The sequence below is a fragment of the Rhinatrema bivittatum genome, chromosome 2 (genome assembly GCF_901001135.1).
Source record: "Rhinatrema bivittatum chromosome 2, aRhiBiv1.1, whole genome shotgun sequence".
Taxonomy (NCBI): Eukaryota; Metazoa; Chordata; class Amphibia; order Gymnophiona; family Rhinatrematidae; genus Rhinatrema; species Rhinatrema bivittatum.
The window spans coordinates 72247303-72259633 of NC_042616.1; the positions used below are offsets into that span (position 1 = coordinate 72247303).

Here is a 12331-nt window from a genome sequence, read left to right on the forward strand (position 1 = left end):
AACAACAAAAACAAAAAACTAGGTACCTGCCTAAAAAACCAACAAACCATCTAAATTCCAACAAAATGGAGATTCTCTAAATGCAAAACACAAAATAAACAGGTATTGGATTTGAACATTCCAAAATTAAACCTTCTAAAGTCCCACTAAAAACACAAGTTAAAATCCTCAGGGGCTGATGCAATAATCTTCGCATAAAGCAGGCGCTGACTTTTCAGCGCCAGCTTTCTTAACGCTCACATGGCGCCCGCAAGGGGGGGGGGTGCCAAGCAATATGTAAATTAGGGGGTCGCACTAAGAAGGAAGTGCTAGGGTCGCTTGCGTGACCCTAGCGCCTCCTTGCTAACGCAACCCGCCACGGCTGCCAGTTATGAAGACTGACGCCGGTAAACTCGGCCTCAGTTTTCATAACCTGCCTGTCTGCCAGTAATGGAAACAGCCGCCGAGTTTGAATGAGTAATAGCCTCATTCACATGCATTTACATATGATAAGCGCTAACTCATTCACTCCGCGGACGTGCGTTAAAGGAAAATTAGTTCTTACCTGTTAATTTTCGTTCCTGTAGTACCACGGATCAGTCCAGACTGTGGGTTGAGCCTCCTTTCCAGCAAGTGGAGACAGACTAAAACTTGCAGGATGCCCTATATCAGGACAGAGCCTATTCTCTCACCCTTCAGTATAACATATGTCAAAGCATAAAACAATAAACCCAAGAATAGGATCAAGCAAGTAACCAAAAAGCTCAACGGAGCAACCATAGATTAATGTAGAAGCATGGTATACCTATACGCTCTTGCATAAACTTTGTATAAAATAACCACCAAGGCTTCCGGTGTAAATGCTCACTAATCTTGCACCAAGGAAAATATGAAAATCTGCAGACCTGCAAGAAAACAAGCTTCGAGGGGACAGAAGACAGACAGGGAAGGGCGTCTGGACTGATCCGTGATACTACAGGAACGAAAATTAACAGGTAAGAACTAATTTTCCTTTCCTGTACATACCCGGATCAGTCCAGACTGTGGGATGTACCAAAGCTTCCCTAAACTGGGTGGGACCGAGACAGTCCCGCTCGAAGCACTTGCCGCCCAAAGAAACCGAACACCGGGGCGTGGACATCCAGACGGTAGTGCCGAGCAAAAGTGTGCAGAGACGTCCAAGTGGCAGCCCTGCAAATCTCCTGCGGGGAGACAGACTGACTCTCCGCCCACGAAGTAGCCTGAGAACGGAGAGAATGGGCTTTCAGACCCTCAGGAAGCGGACGACCCTGACAAAGATATGCCGAGGAAATGGCTTCTTTCAACCACCGCGCAATCGTGGTCTTAGAAGCCTGTTTACCCCGGTTGGGACCACTCCAAAGGACGAAGAGATGGTCCGATATGCGGAAGTCATTGGTGACTTGAAGATAACGAAGCAAGACTCGCTTGACATCCAGCCGACTGAGGTCGCCCCCAGCCATACCCGCAATCTCCTCCGGAGAGAACGCGGGGAGTTCTACCGACTGGTTGATGTGAAAGTCGGAGACAACCTTAGGCAAGAAGGAAGGAACCGTCCTGAGAGAGACCCCGGAATCAGAAAAACGCAAGAAGGGCTCCCGACAGGACAGCGCCTGAAGCTCGGAAATACGACGAGCAGAGGAAATAGAGACTAGAAAGACAGTCTTAAGAGTAAGATCCTTGAGCGTAGCATGGCGAAGAGGCTCAAAGGGAGCCGCACAGAGAGCACGAAGGACCAGGTTGAGACTCCAAGATGGACACGTGGCCCGGGAGGGGGGAGGGGCGAAGGTGTCTAACACCCCTCAGGAAACTAATCATGTCCGGGTGAGCAGCTAAGGCATGACCGTCCACCCTACCCAGGAGAGAGCCGAGTGCAGAGACTTGAACGTGTAAGGAACTGAAGGAGAGACCCTTAGAGAGACCCTTCTGAAGAAAAGAAAGAACCAAAGGGATCGAGGCAGAGCGCGCCGGGACACCCGCCTCCGTACATGCGGATTCAAAGACCATCCAGATGCGCATATAGGCCAGAGAAGTCGACTGCTTCCGGGCTCGCAGCAGGGTGGAGATGACCTCTTCCCTATAACCTTTGCGCCTCAGGTGACGCCGTTCAAAAGCCAGGCCGCTAGACAGAAGCGATCGGCCTGGTCGAAAAATACAGGCCCTGCCGGAGGAGACGAGGGAGATGATTGAGGCGCAGGGGCCCGTCCACCTCTAGATTGATGAGATCCACGAACCACAGCCTTCGCGGCCACTCGGGAGTGACGAGAATCACCGGACCCTGGTGGAGAGAGCCAGAGCATCCACGCCCTCTGCGTGTGCTCCCGCCAGCAGCTGAAGAACAGATTAGCCTTGGCATTGCGCAGAGTCGCCATGAGGTCGAGATGAGGAGGACCCCACCTGTCCACTATCAGAGCCATGGCTGCGTCCGAGAGCTCCCACTCTCCCGGATCGAGCGACTGCCGGCTGAGGAAGTCGGCCTCTCACATCGCCGGAAAAGACAATGTTCAAGCCGCAAGGCACTGTAGGTGACACTCCACCCAGGCGAAGAGGCGGCTGGCTTCTAAGGCTACCAGGGGACTGCGAGTGCCCCCTTGGCGATTGATGTAGGCGACTGTGGTGGAGTTGTCGGACAGGACTCGTACCGCCTTGCCGCGGATCAGGGGAAGGAACTCCTGAAGGGCCAGGTGGTCCGCCAAAGTTTCCAGTCGATTGATGTGCCAGGGCGACTGAGTCTGGGACCATGTCCCATGGGTGGACTGAGAAAGGCAGACCGCACCCCAGCCCAACATGCTGGCGTCTGTGGTTACTATCGTCCACTGTGGAGCTTGAAGAGGCATCCCTTGCAGGAGATGAGGAAGAGACAGCCACCACTGTAATTCGTCGGTAGTAGACTCCAAGAACGGAAGGACTACGTGGAACTGCTCAGACACTGGCTGCCAACGAGACAGCAAAGCTTTCTGTAACGGACGCATATGAGCAAAGGCCCAGGGGACCAGATTGATGGTAGAAGCCATGGAGCCCAGGACTTGGAGATAATCCCAGGCTGTCGGGGAAGATAGCGCAATCAGATTCTGGACCTGATCGATCAGCTTGAGGGCTCGCGCCCGAGGTAAGAATACCTTACCTACTCGGGTGTCGAAGTGTGCTCCCAGAAATTCCAACTCCTGGGAGAGCTGAAATTTGCTCTTGGAAAAGTTCACTATTTTTCTCTATATGCATCACCTTGCACTTATCCACATTAAATTTCACTGCCATTTTAATGCCCAATTTTCCAGTCTCACAAGGTCTTCCAGCAATTTATCACAATCCGCTTGTGAATTAACTACTCTGAATAATTTTGCATCATCTGCAAATTTGATTACCTCACTCGTCATATTTCTTTCCAGATCATTTATAAATGTATTGAAAAGTAAGGGTCCCAATACAGATCCCTGAGGCACTCCACTGTCCACTCCCTTCCACTGAGAAAATTGCCCATTTAATCTTACTCTCTGTTTCCTGTCTTTTAGCCAGTTTGTAATCCATGAAAGGACATCGCCACCTATTCCATGACTTTTTACTTTTCCTAGAAACCTCTCATGAGGAACTCTGTCAAATGCCTTATGAAAATCCAAATACACTACATCTACCGGTTCACCTTTATCTACATGTTTATTAACTCCTTCAAAAAAGTGAAGCAAATTTGTGAGGCAAGACTTGCCATGGGTAAAGCCATGCTGAGTTTGTTCCATTAAACCATGTCTTTCTATATGGTCTGTGATTCTGATCTTTAAAACACTTTCCACTATTTTTCCTGGCATTGAAGTTAGGCTAACTGGTCTGTAGTTTCCAGGATCGCCCCTGGAGCCCTTTTTAAATATTGGGGTTACATTAGCCACCCTCCAGTCTTTAGGTACAATGGATGATTTTAGGTTACAAATTTTTACTAATAGATCTGAATTTTCATTTTTGAGTTCCTTCAGAACCCTGGGATGTATACCATGCAGTCCAGGTGATTTACTACTCTTCAGTTTATCAATCAGGCCTACCACATCTTCTAGGTTCACCGTGATTTGGTTCAGTCCATCTGAATCATTACCCATGAAAACCTTCTCTGGAACGGGTGTCTCCTCAACATCCTCTTCAGCAAACACCAAAGCAAAGAAATCGTTTAATCTTTCCGAGATGGCCTTATCTTCTCTAAGTGCCCCTTTAACCCCTCGATCATCTAACAGTCCAACTGACTCCCTCGCAGGCTTTCTGCTTCGAATATATTTTTTAAAGTTTTTACTGTGAGTTTTTGCCTCTATGGCCAACTTCTTTTCAAATTCTCTCTTAGCCTGTCTTATCAATGTCTTACATTTAACTTGCCAATGCTTATGCTTTATCCTATTTTCTTCTGTTGGATTGTTCTTCCAATTTTTGAACAGTTAGATGTGTTGTGGTTTGGCCCAAGATATCAGAAACAAATGTCACTGCCATCAGTGATGGCCATCTTACCACTCACGAACTCCTTGAAGCTGGTTTTTTTTTTTTAGTTAGCATTTAAAAGAGTTTAGGTTTGCTAAACCATAGAGCAATTCTTAAAATCAAGAAATAGTGGTAATTATGAGCAAAGAAAAAAGACAAGAGTATACATTTGTGATGTAGCTTAAATGAAAAAAAAGATTGAGGGGCTTATAAGGCAACTCCTGCACATGATCAGTAGAACAAAAGCTGTATAAGCTAAGAGAGAAGGGTCCTTTTGTCGACCAAGGAAATAATATATATTTTTTTTAAAACAGTTCACAAACAGAATATCCAATAATTAAAAAAAAAAAAATTCATACAATTTTTTTTTTAAATTTCACAACGCCAAGAAAATATTTCAAAACAGCATATACAAACAGCCAATAATGAAAACTAATAAGGATTAAAAAATCCCTGTCTCCCTCTCTCATTTGCCTTTCATTTATATGGGGTCATCTTGTTCCTTTTTCAGCCACCTCCCAGACCTGGCCCTTTCTTTGGTCGCACCCCCTGGGTATGCTGCCTGTCCAATTTCAAGGTTTGCACACACAGTACTGCCAGGCCTGAATCTCAATGCAGGTGCAGTTTTCCATCTATACTACTTTTCATTGTTCTCGTGTTGCCTTGCTCAATTCATCGTAGTTAAAGTACTTTGTTATTGTTCACATGTTACCTCTCTATTACCAGCAAGTTATGTTAATAAGTCACTAGCGAACCAGTGCCCAAATCCTGACCCAGAGGAGACTTTAGTAATGTACTTTTACAGACTGAAATATTGTATAACTGCAATAATAAACTCAATCTTACTGTACAGAAACAAGTAGAAGAATCAATGATTACATACCTGTGCATAAGCAAAGGAAATTTTTGCAGGTCTTTGGACAAACGTCTGAGAAAAGCTGGAACGTAATGCGACCAGCTAGGGGAAAAAAAAACATTAAATTAAAATTTTTCTTTTTAATTTTCTTTTTAATGCATGTCACAATAAAACACAAAACATGTACCAGTAAGGGAGAAGCATTCAAAGAAACAAATTACATAAAGAAATAAAGTAAAAAAACAATTTTCAATATGCCTCCTGAACAATAGGAAATAGGAGGGGGAAACAATGAAAGAAAAATGAGCAAAACATCCATGAAATAAAAAAAAGAAAAAGAAAATAAGATGTTTACCAATGCCTTACTATAAGTCCATTCTACATTCAGTGATTCTTAGGTTGTGTGAATCCAGAAAAATCCACAGTTGTGATGGCTCAAAAAAAAACCCACAGTTGGCATTTGGAAATTTCACTACACATTTGCATGGATACAGTAGTATAAACTGAGTCCCACGTGTTAGTGTCTCAGATCTCATAGATAGAAATTTTCTTCTTTGTCCCAGAGTTATCCTAGTAACATCTGGATAGATCCAGATTTTCTGACCATAAAATAGTCAGAAAAAATCTAAGAACAGTATTTCTATCATTCATAAAGGCAAAAATCACTTATATAGTCCCTCTTTGTAGAATCTCAGTCTCTTGAGTCAATTCCAATACATCTGTAAGATTCATAGACAGATGAACTTGAGATTCATTTCCAGGAACATCTATCTTATTTTGGGGCAAATAAAAGGCCTTTGTAACTAATGGCATTACTTCAGATGGTATCTTAAGAACACTAACCAGATAACTCTTGAAGAAAACTACCAAAGGCATCATTTTAATAACAGGAAAATTAAGAACCCTTAAATTTAGGCTCCTCAGAGAATTCTCAATATTCTCCAATTTTTTAGCATAAATAATTTCAGACTGAACCAAACCCTGTTGGGTTTTTTCTACAGAGGAGATTCCTTTTTCCACAGAATTTAATCTTGTATCATGCTGCAAGGCCAATTTCTCTGTAGTCATTCCACATTTATTGGTGTCTAGAAAAACTTGAGTCAAAGAAGCAATTGCTGTTTCCATTGAGATTAAGGCACTGCATACAGTATCTAGTGTTACTACAGTCTGTTTTGTCAAGGTTAATAAGGCACCTGGAGTTATCGGAGTTGCACCATCTTCACTCGGTAGAATTTTAGGGTCCCTCAATAAATCCGGAGTAGCCACAGAGATCTCCTTAGGGAAAGAAGTAGAAACTTCGGCAGTAATTTCCTCAACAGCTGTTGCGGAACCGGAAAGAATCCCTGTTGCCATCCTTTCTTCTCCCTGCAAGGCCAGGATTCCCCTAACTTCAATTGGGGAGGCCAGAGCTGGAACAGAACTTGCAGGAATCAACCCACCGGGGGGGGAATAGCATCACTGGCGCACCGGGACTGAACGAGATCTCCTCGACCAGCGCTGTTGGCATTCGCACCACGCCAACTACTGCAGCAGCCCTCACTCCCAGCAATATCGGTGTGAAGGAGAAGCAGCTCAATCTTCTGTTGGTTAGACTCCATATTTGCAGTAACAACAGGTATATTCTCACAAAGCTTTGCCTTACGTTTAGTGTGAGGCATTGTTTAAGGCAATTGGCAACAGCAAAAGCTGAAAAAGGCAATCAAGAAGAGAGCTCTAATCCTGCTCCTCATGAGGCAGCCATCTTGGCTACTCCTCATTAAATTAAAATTTTAACACATTATTGTTAAATTTCATAACATGCGGCTTTGCTTGTAACTATATAAATGGAGGGAAATATATCTTACGTTAAAAAAAACACAACACTATATTCCTGCACATGATCAGAGCAAAAACTTGACACTTACACAGGCATTACATGAGTCCCCCTTCAGTCAATTTTAGAGCTAAGTCTAGTTAAGTAATGACTCTCCAGGGAGTCAGGTAGGTAATAGCCATGGTTAATTCATCTTGCTGTCTAAAGGAGAACATTGTTTATTGTAAGCAAACTTGCTTTTTTCCCCATCAACGAACAGGGCTAAATTAGCCATGACTACTGGGAAAACAGGCTATGCAAAATTGCATGTCCAAATCTGTCACTCTTAGAAAGATTGTAAAGACAGTAATGAGACAAAGGTGTGCACTGATGGCTTAAGTCGCAGCTTTGAAAATGTCTTCAAGAGGTACAGCTCACAGATAAATTACCAATGCAGCCATGGCTTTAACTTAATGAGCATCGATAGAGTCTAATCTGTAGCCCTGCTAGCGCATAACAATGCGCAATACAGTCTGCTAGCTAGTTGGACAAAGACGTTTAGCAACTGCTATGCCCAGTCAGTTAAGATTATAAGAGATGAATAGTTGTGAGGCCTTATGATATAGCTAACATTTCTTGTTATAAGCCAAAACTCTTTTGCAGTCTAATGAATGAAAGGCATTTTCACAGTCAGGTGCACCTGGCTCGGAAAGAACCTAGGTAACACAATGGCTTGAAAAATATGGAAAGCTGGAACCAGCTTAGGAAGAAATTCTGGGTGGGTGTAGAGCACCAACCTATTGTGAAGGAACTGCATATAAGGTGAATAATGAACCAGATCTTGGAGGTCAATGACTCTTCTGATAGACATGTTTGCCACAAGAAATACTTTCCATGTGAGAAATCTGAGAGAAAGTAACTTCAAAGGCTCATAGGGTAGCTTCATTAGTTGTGCAAGGACCATGTCCATGTCCTATGGTCAGACATAAACAGGTAGTTGAGTATACAATAAATAACTAAATATGGTAGGCTACTATGACACATAGATGAGGTACTAAGATCAGTGGAAGAAAGGGAGAGCAAGTACTTTAGATCTTTTGGTTCACTTGTGAATGGATCCAAGGAACTTTGCTGACACCACATGACAAACCATTTTTCCTTAAATCCGTGCATTCTTCTTGTAAATGGCTTCCTGCCAGACACTTATATCCTCAACTTCAAGAAGAAATTGGCAATAAGTCAATGCTCAACATCCAGGCCGTAAAGTTGAGGGGAAAGGGTTGGATGATAGATATCCCTCTTAATAGTGATGAATCTACCCTGAGATGGATTGGAGAGTTGCACTACATATATAAACCATATTTGTTTGGTCCATGCCAGAGCAATAAGAATTATATAGGCCTGGTCTCTGATCACTTTGTGAACCGTTCTTTCAGCAGAATAGCATACATGATATCTACATTCCAATTGAACAGAAAAGCAACCCAAGCAGGAGTTTGCTGGTAAAAATGAAGCAAAATATTTACACTTTCCTGTGTTCCACCGATGTGGCAGTCCCACAGACTGAATACTGTCAGCAGACTATTGTTGCAGGGACCATGTGTGTGATCAAAATATTTTCCTGAGACAAGCTGCTAACATATCAGATATCCCTGGAAGGTAGGTAGCCTGCAGGACAGTTTGATGTTTGCATGCCGATTCTCATATTTTTAATTGCTTCCTGGTACAGAGTCCTTGACCCTGTGCTGCCCTGTTTGTTTTCACATAGAACACGACTACCTGGCTGTCAGTATGAATAAAAATGTTCCTCTCCTGGAAGAGACATGTAAAAGTTATTAGCGCACATTTGATCGCTTGTAGCTCTAAGAGGTTGATCTGAAAATATCTATCTACTAATGATTAAGTCCCCTGAGATTGAAAAAGGCCTATGTGGGGACCCCAACCATTTGTGGAGGGGCCTGTTGCCAATGTCATTTGGTGAGGAATCAGACAAATCAGTACTCTCTCCTGAAGGATGATGGGGGTCTAGCCAACAGCATAGATCCTGTTTCATTTCTTGCGAAACCTTCATCTTCATAGTTAAAGGCTGGTCCCACTGGGAGCAAAGGCCCCACTGGAGAATGTGCATGTGAAAGTAGGTTAGCAATACTACATAAACTGCCACTGCCATGTGGCCCAGAACTACCAGAAGCCCCCTGTCATTGACTGATCTGCATTTAGCAATCTGTATTAACAGGGTCCTGAGAGTAATTGCCTGATCCCAATCATCATTTGTTTGTTTCACACCTTTCCAGCCAAAGGGAAACATCTTTCAAAGAATCTATCAATGCTACTATAAATATGATTTCCAGGGTGAGAATCTGAGTCAATTTTTCGAATTCACAAGGAATCCCAACTGAGGCTAAACTGACATCTGCAGTGAAGTTAGCACACCTTAACCGGGAGGTCACCATTACAAGCCAGTCGTCCAGGAAGGGGAAGATTTGAATGCCGAAGATACACTGCTACTACCACTAGGCACTTTGGAAAGACACTTATGATGCTAACAGACTGAAGAGGAGTACTCTGTACCGGTAGTGAAAGGAATCTACTATAAAGCAGAGATATTACCAATGGGAGGGGCTATGGGTAAATGCACAGGCATCCTTTGTATCCAGGGTACACATCCACTCTGGATAATGGGAAGAATCACATGGTGGGAGTTCATTTTGAATTTCTCCTGTTTTATATTCTTGTTCAGGCTTCTTAAATCCAGGATAGGTTTCAATTTTGAGGTTTTCTTGAACTAGCAGCAGGAATAGAACAACTGGATATACTGGTTGTTAAGACCGCCGGCCGTGGCAGGCCGTGACCGTGACCGGCTTCCTGTCCGCGGCATCAGACTACCCCTGGGGCTCCTACTATCATGACCGCCGGCCACGGCAGTCCGCGACCAGGGCCGACTGTTCACCCGAGGCGTCAGGGCACCTCCAGGGCTTCTGTGGGAGCGGACAGCCTCCTGCGGCGTTCCCCTCGCGGCCGTTGCCACTGCTGAGGCCTGGTAGCATGGCCTCTTTCGGCCGGGCTGACTCCTCCCCCTCAAGAGAGGCATAGGGCCGTGCACGCGGCTGAAGAGGAGACTTAAAGGAGCCATGACAGGAAGTTGTAGTGGCTCCTCCTGGGGACTCCTCGCCTAGTTCCTGTATTTAAGGCAAGGTCTGTTCCTCAGACCTTGCCTTGGTATTGAGGCTCTTTGAGGGATTTAGCCTGTGCTCCGTGTTCCTGGTTCCATTCTGCTCCTCGTCCTGCTCCTGGTCCCTGTTGGACTGATTTCTTGGCTTGATCCTGGACTGGCTTCGGACCACTCTCCTGACTTGCTTCTGGACCGGCTTACGACCCTTCTCTGGACTTCAACCCTTGGACCGGCTCTTGACTATTCTTAGACCCCCATTCCTGGATTGTCTATGACCTGCTGAAGGCGCCAGCTGTCTGGAATCTACGACCTGCAGGAGGCGCCTGCATCCAGAACTACATTCAGTCTTCAGGGAGTCTCCTAGGTCCCCAGCAGCCGGATCCCTACAGGCTCCTCCTGGGGGGGGGGGGGGATCACAAGCTTCCAGGGTGAAGTCTTCATTCAACATCTGCATCTTCAGGCCTTGCCCTCCGACGGTAGAGACCTAAAAGGGGTTGACTCCTCTTGGGTAATGCTACTCTACCTCGGAACAGGGGGTCCACCTTCTGATTCGTAACAGAATACCAAGGCCATGGACCCGGTAGAGGCTTCAGCTCGCCAAGCCATTCCTGGACTAGCCCAGAAAGTCATGGAGCAGCAACGCATATTAGAATCTATGGCGTCTTCCTTGGAATGACTCAACGCCCGTCTTGATTCTATAGCTGCAGCTCAGGCAATCCCTCCACCATTACCATCATCGGTGCTACAGAGTACTAACCGGTCCATGATTCCATTACCTATTCCGCCACGTTATCCTGGCGAACCTCACTTGTGCCAGGGATTCCTCGATCAATGCAGCATGCCCTTCCATCTTCAAGCCTCCCTCTTTCTGGATGATCTTACGAAAACTACCTATATCCTGTCTCTGTTAGAGGGTAAAGCCCTGGCCTGGGCTTCTCCTTTCTGGCGACAGTCGGATCCAGTCCTACAAAATCTTCCCAAGTTTTTGGAATTGTTTCAAGCGGTATCTGACGACCCAGGGAAACAAGTGGTCGATGGCTCCAAGCTTCTACAACTTCGACAAGGAAATCGGCCACTGGCTGACTACACCATTGAATTTAGAACCCTTGCTTCGTAACTCCATTGGGAGGAGAACTGTCTCCGGTCCCTATTTTTGGAGGGCCTGTCATCCAGAATAAAGGATGAAATGGCAGCCCGGGAGTTACCTCAATCATTGGACTCTATCGTGGACTTGGTAACTCGAATCAACCACCGGCTACAAGAAAGAATTCGTGAGGGATCGAGCAAGAGAAGGCACATTGTGGTTACTACTCCTTCTCGCTTCTTTTGCTTCCGTCTCTTGTACTGCATCTACCTCAGAAGGGACTGCTGAAGAACCTATGCAATTGGGTCGTGGTCCTCTCTCTCCTGAGGAGCGGCAAAGACGTCACAAGGCAGGCCTCTGCCTATATTGTGGAGGAGCGGGCCATCTAATTGCTCGATGCCCAAAACGTCCGGGAAACTCCCAAGCCTGGCTCCATCGAGGGAGTAACCCTAGGCATCACTTCTCCGGCTCCCCCACTAACCCTGCTTGTCACTCTGTGTCTCGGAGATCACCAGTTCTGCACTCTGGCTTTAGTAGATTCTGGAGCCGGAGGAAATTTCATTCTGCAAGATGTGGTAGAACAATTGCATATTCCTACTAGCCTGTGTCTAAAGCTGTTAATTATATCTTCCATTCACGGAGATCCCCTGCCGGGGAGGATAACATCATACAGTTCCGATGGAATGTCACACTGCACCGAACCACACAGAAAGTATCTCCTATGTTATCCAGAGAGCCATCCATCCTATAGTTCTTGGTATTCTGTGGTTGCAACATCATAATCCACAGTTTGACTTGACATCTTTAAAACTTACTCACTGGGGTCCAGCATGCCATGAGAATTGCATTAAAGGATCTAACTCCTCCTGTAGTTTCATCTGCACCTCCCGGCTTGAGGGACTGCCGGTACAGTACAAACAGTTTGCAGACGTTTTTTTCCAAAAAGGCTGCTGACACTTTGCCTCCACATCGAGAATTTGA

General features: G+C 45.3%; 1 protein-coding gene across 5 annotated transcripts in view; it reads right to left on the reverse strand.

The window, feature by feature from the left end:
• Positions 1 to 12331, reverse strand: part of NKTR (natural killer cell triggering receptor) — a 369410-nt gene that overhangs the window by 328918 nt on the left and 28161 nt on the right. For 3 of the 5 annotated variants that reach the window (XM_029588338.1, XM_029588337.1, XM_029588336.1), the window contains exon 3: positions 5330 to 5404. In XM_029588338.1, the coding sequence (XP_029444198.1) occupies positions 5330 to 5404 (75 nt within the window). Of the gene's footprint in view, positions 1 to 5329; positions 5405 to 12331 lie in introns of those variants that run through there. The other 2 variants (XM_029588342.1, XM_029588340.1) reach the window with 1 other exon arrangement.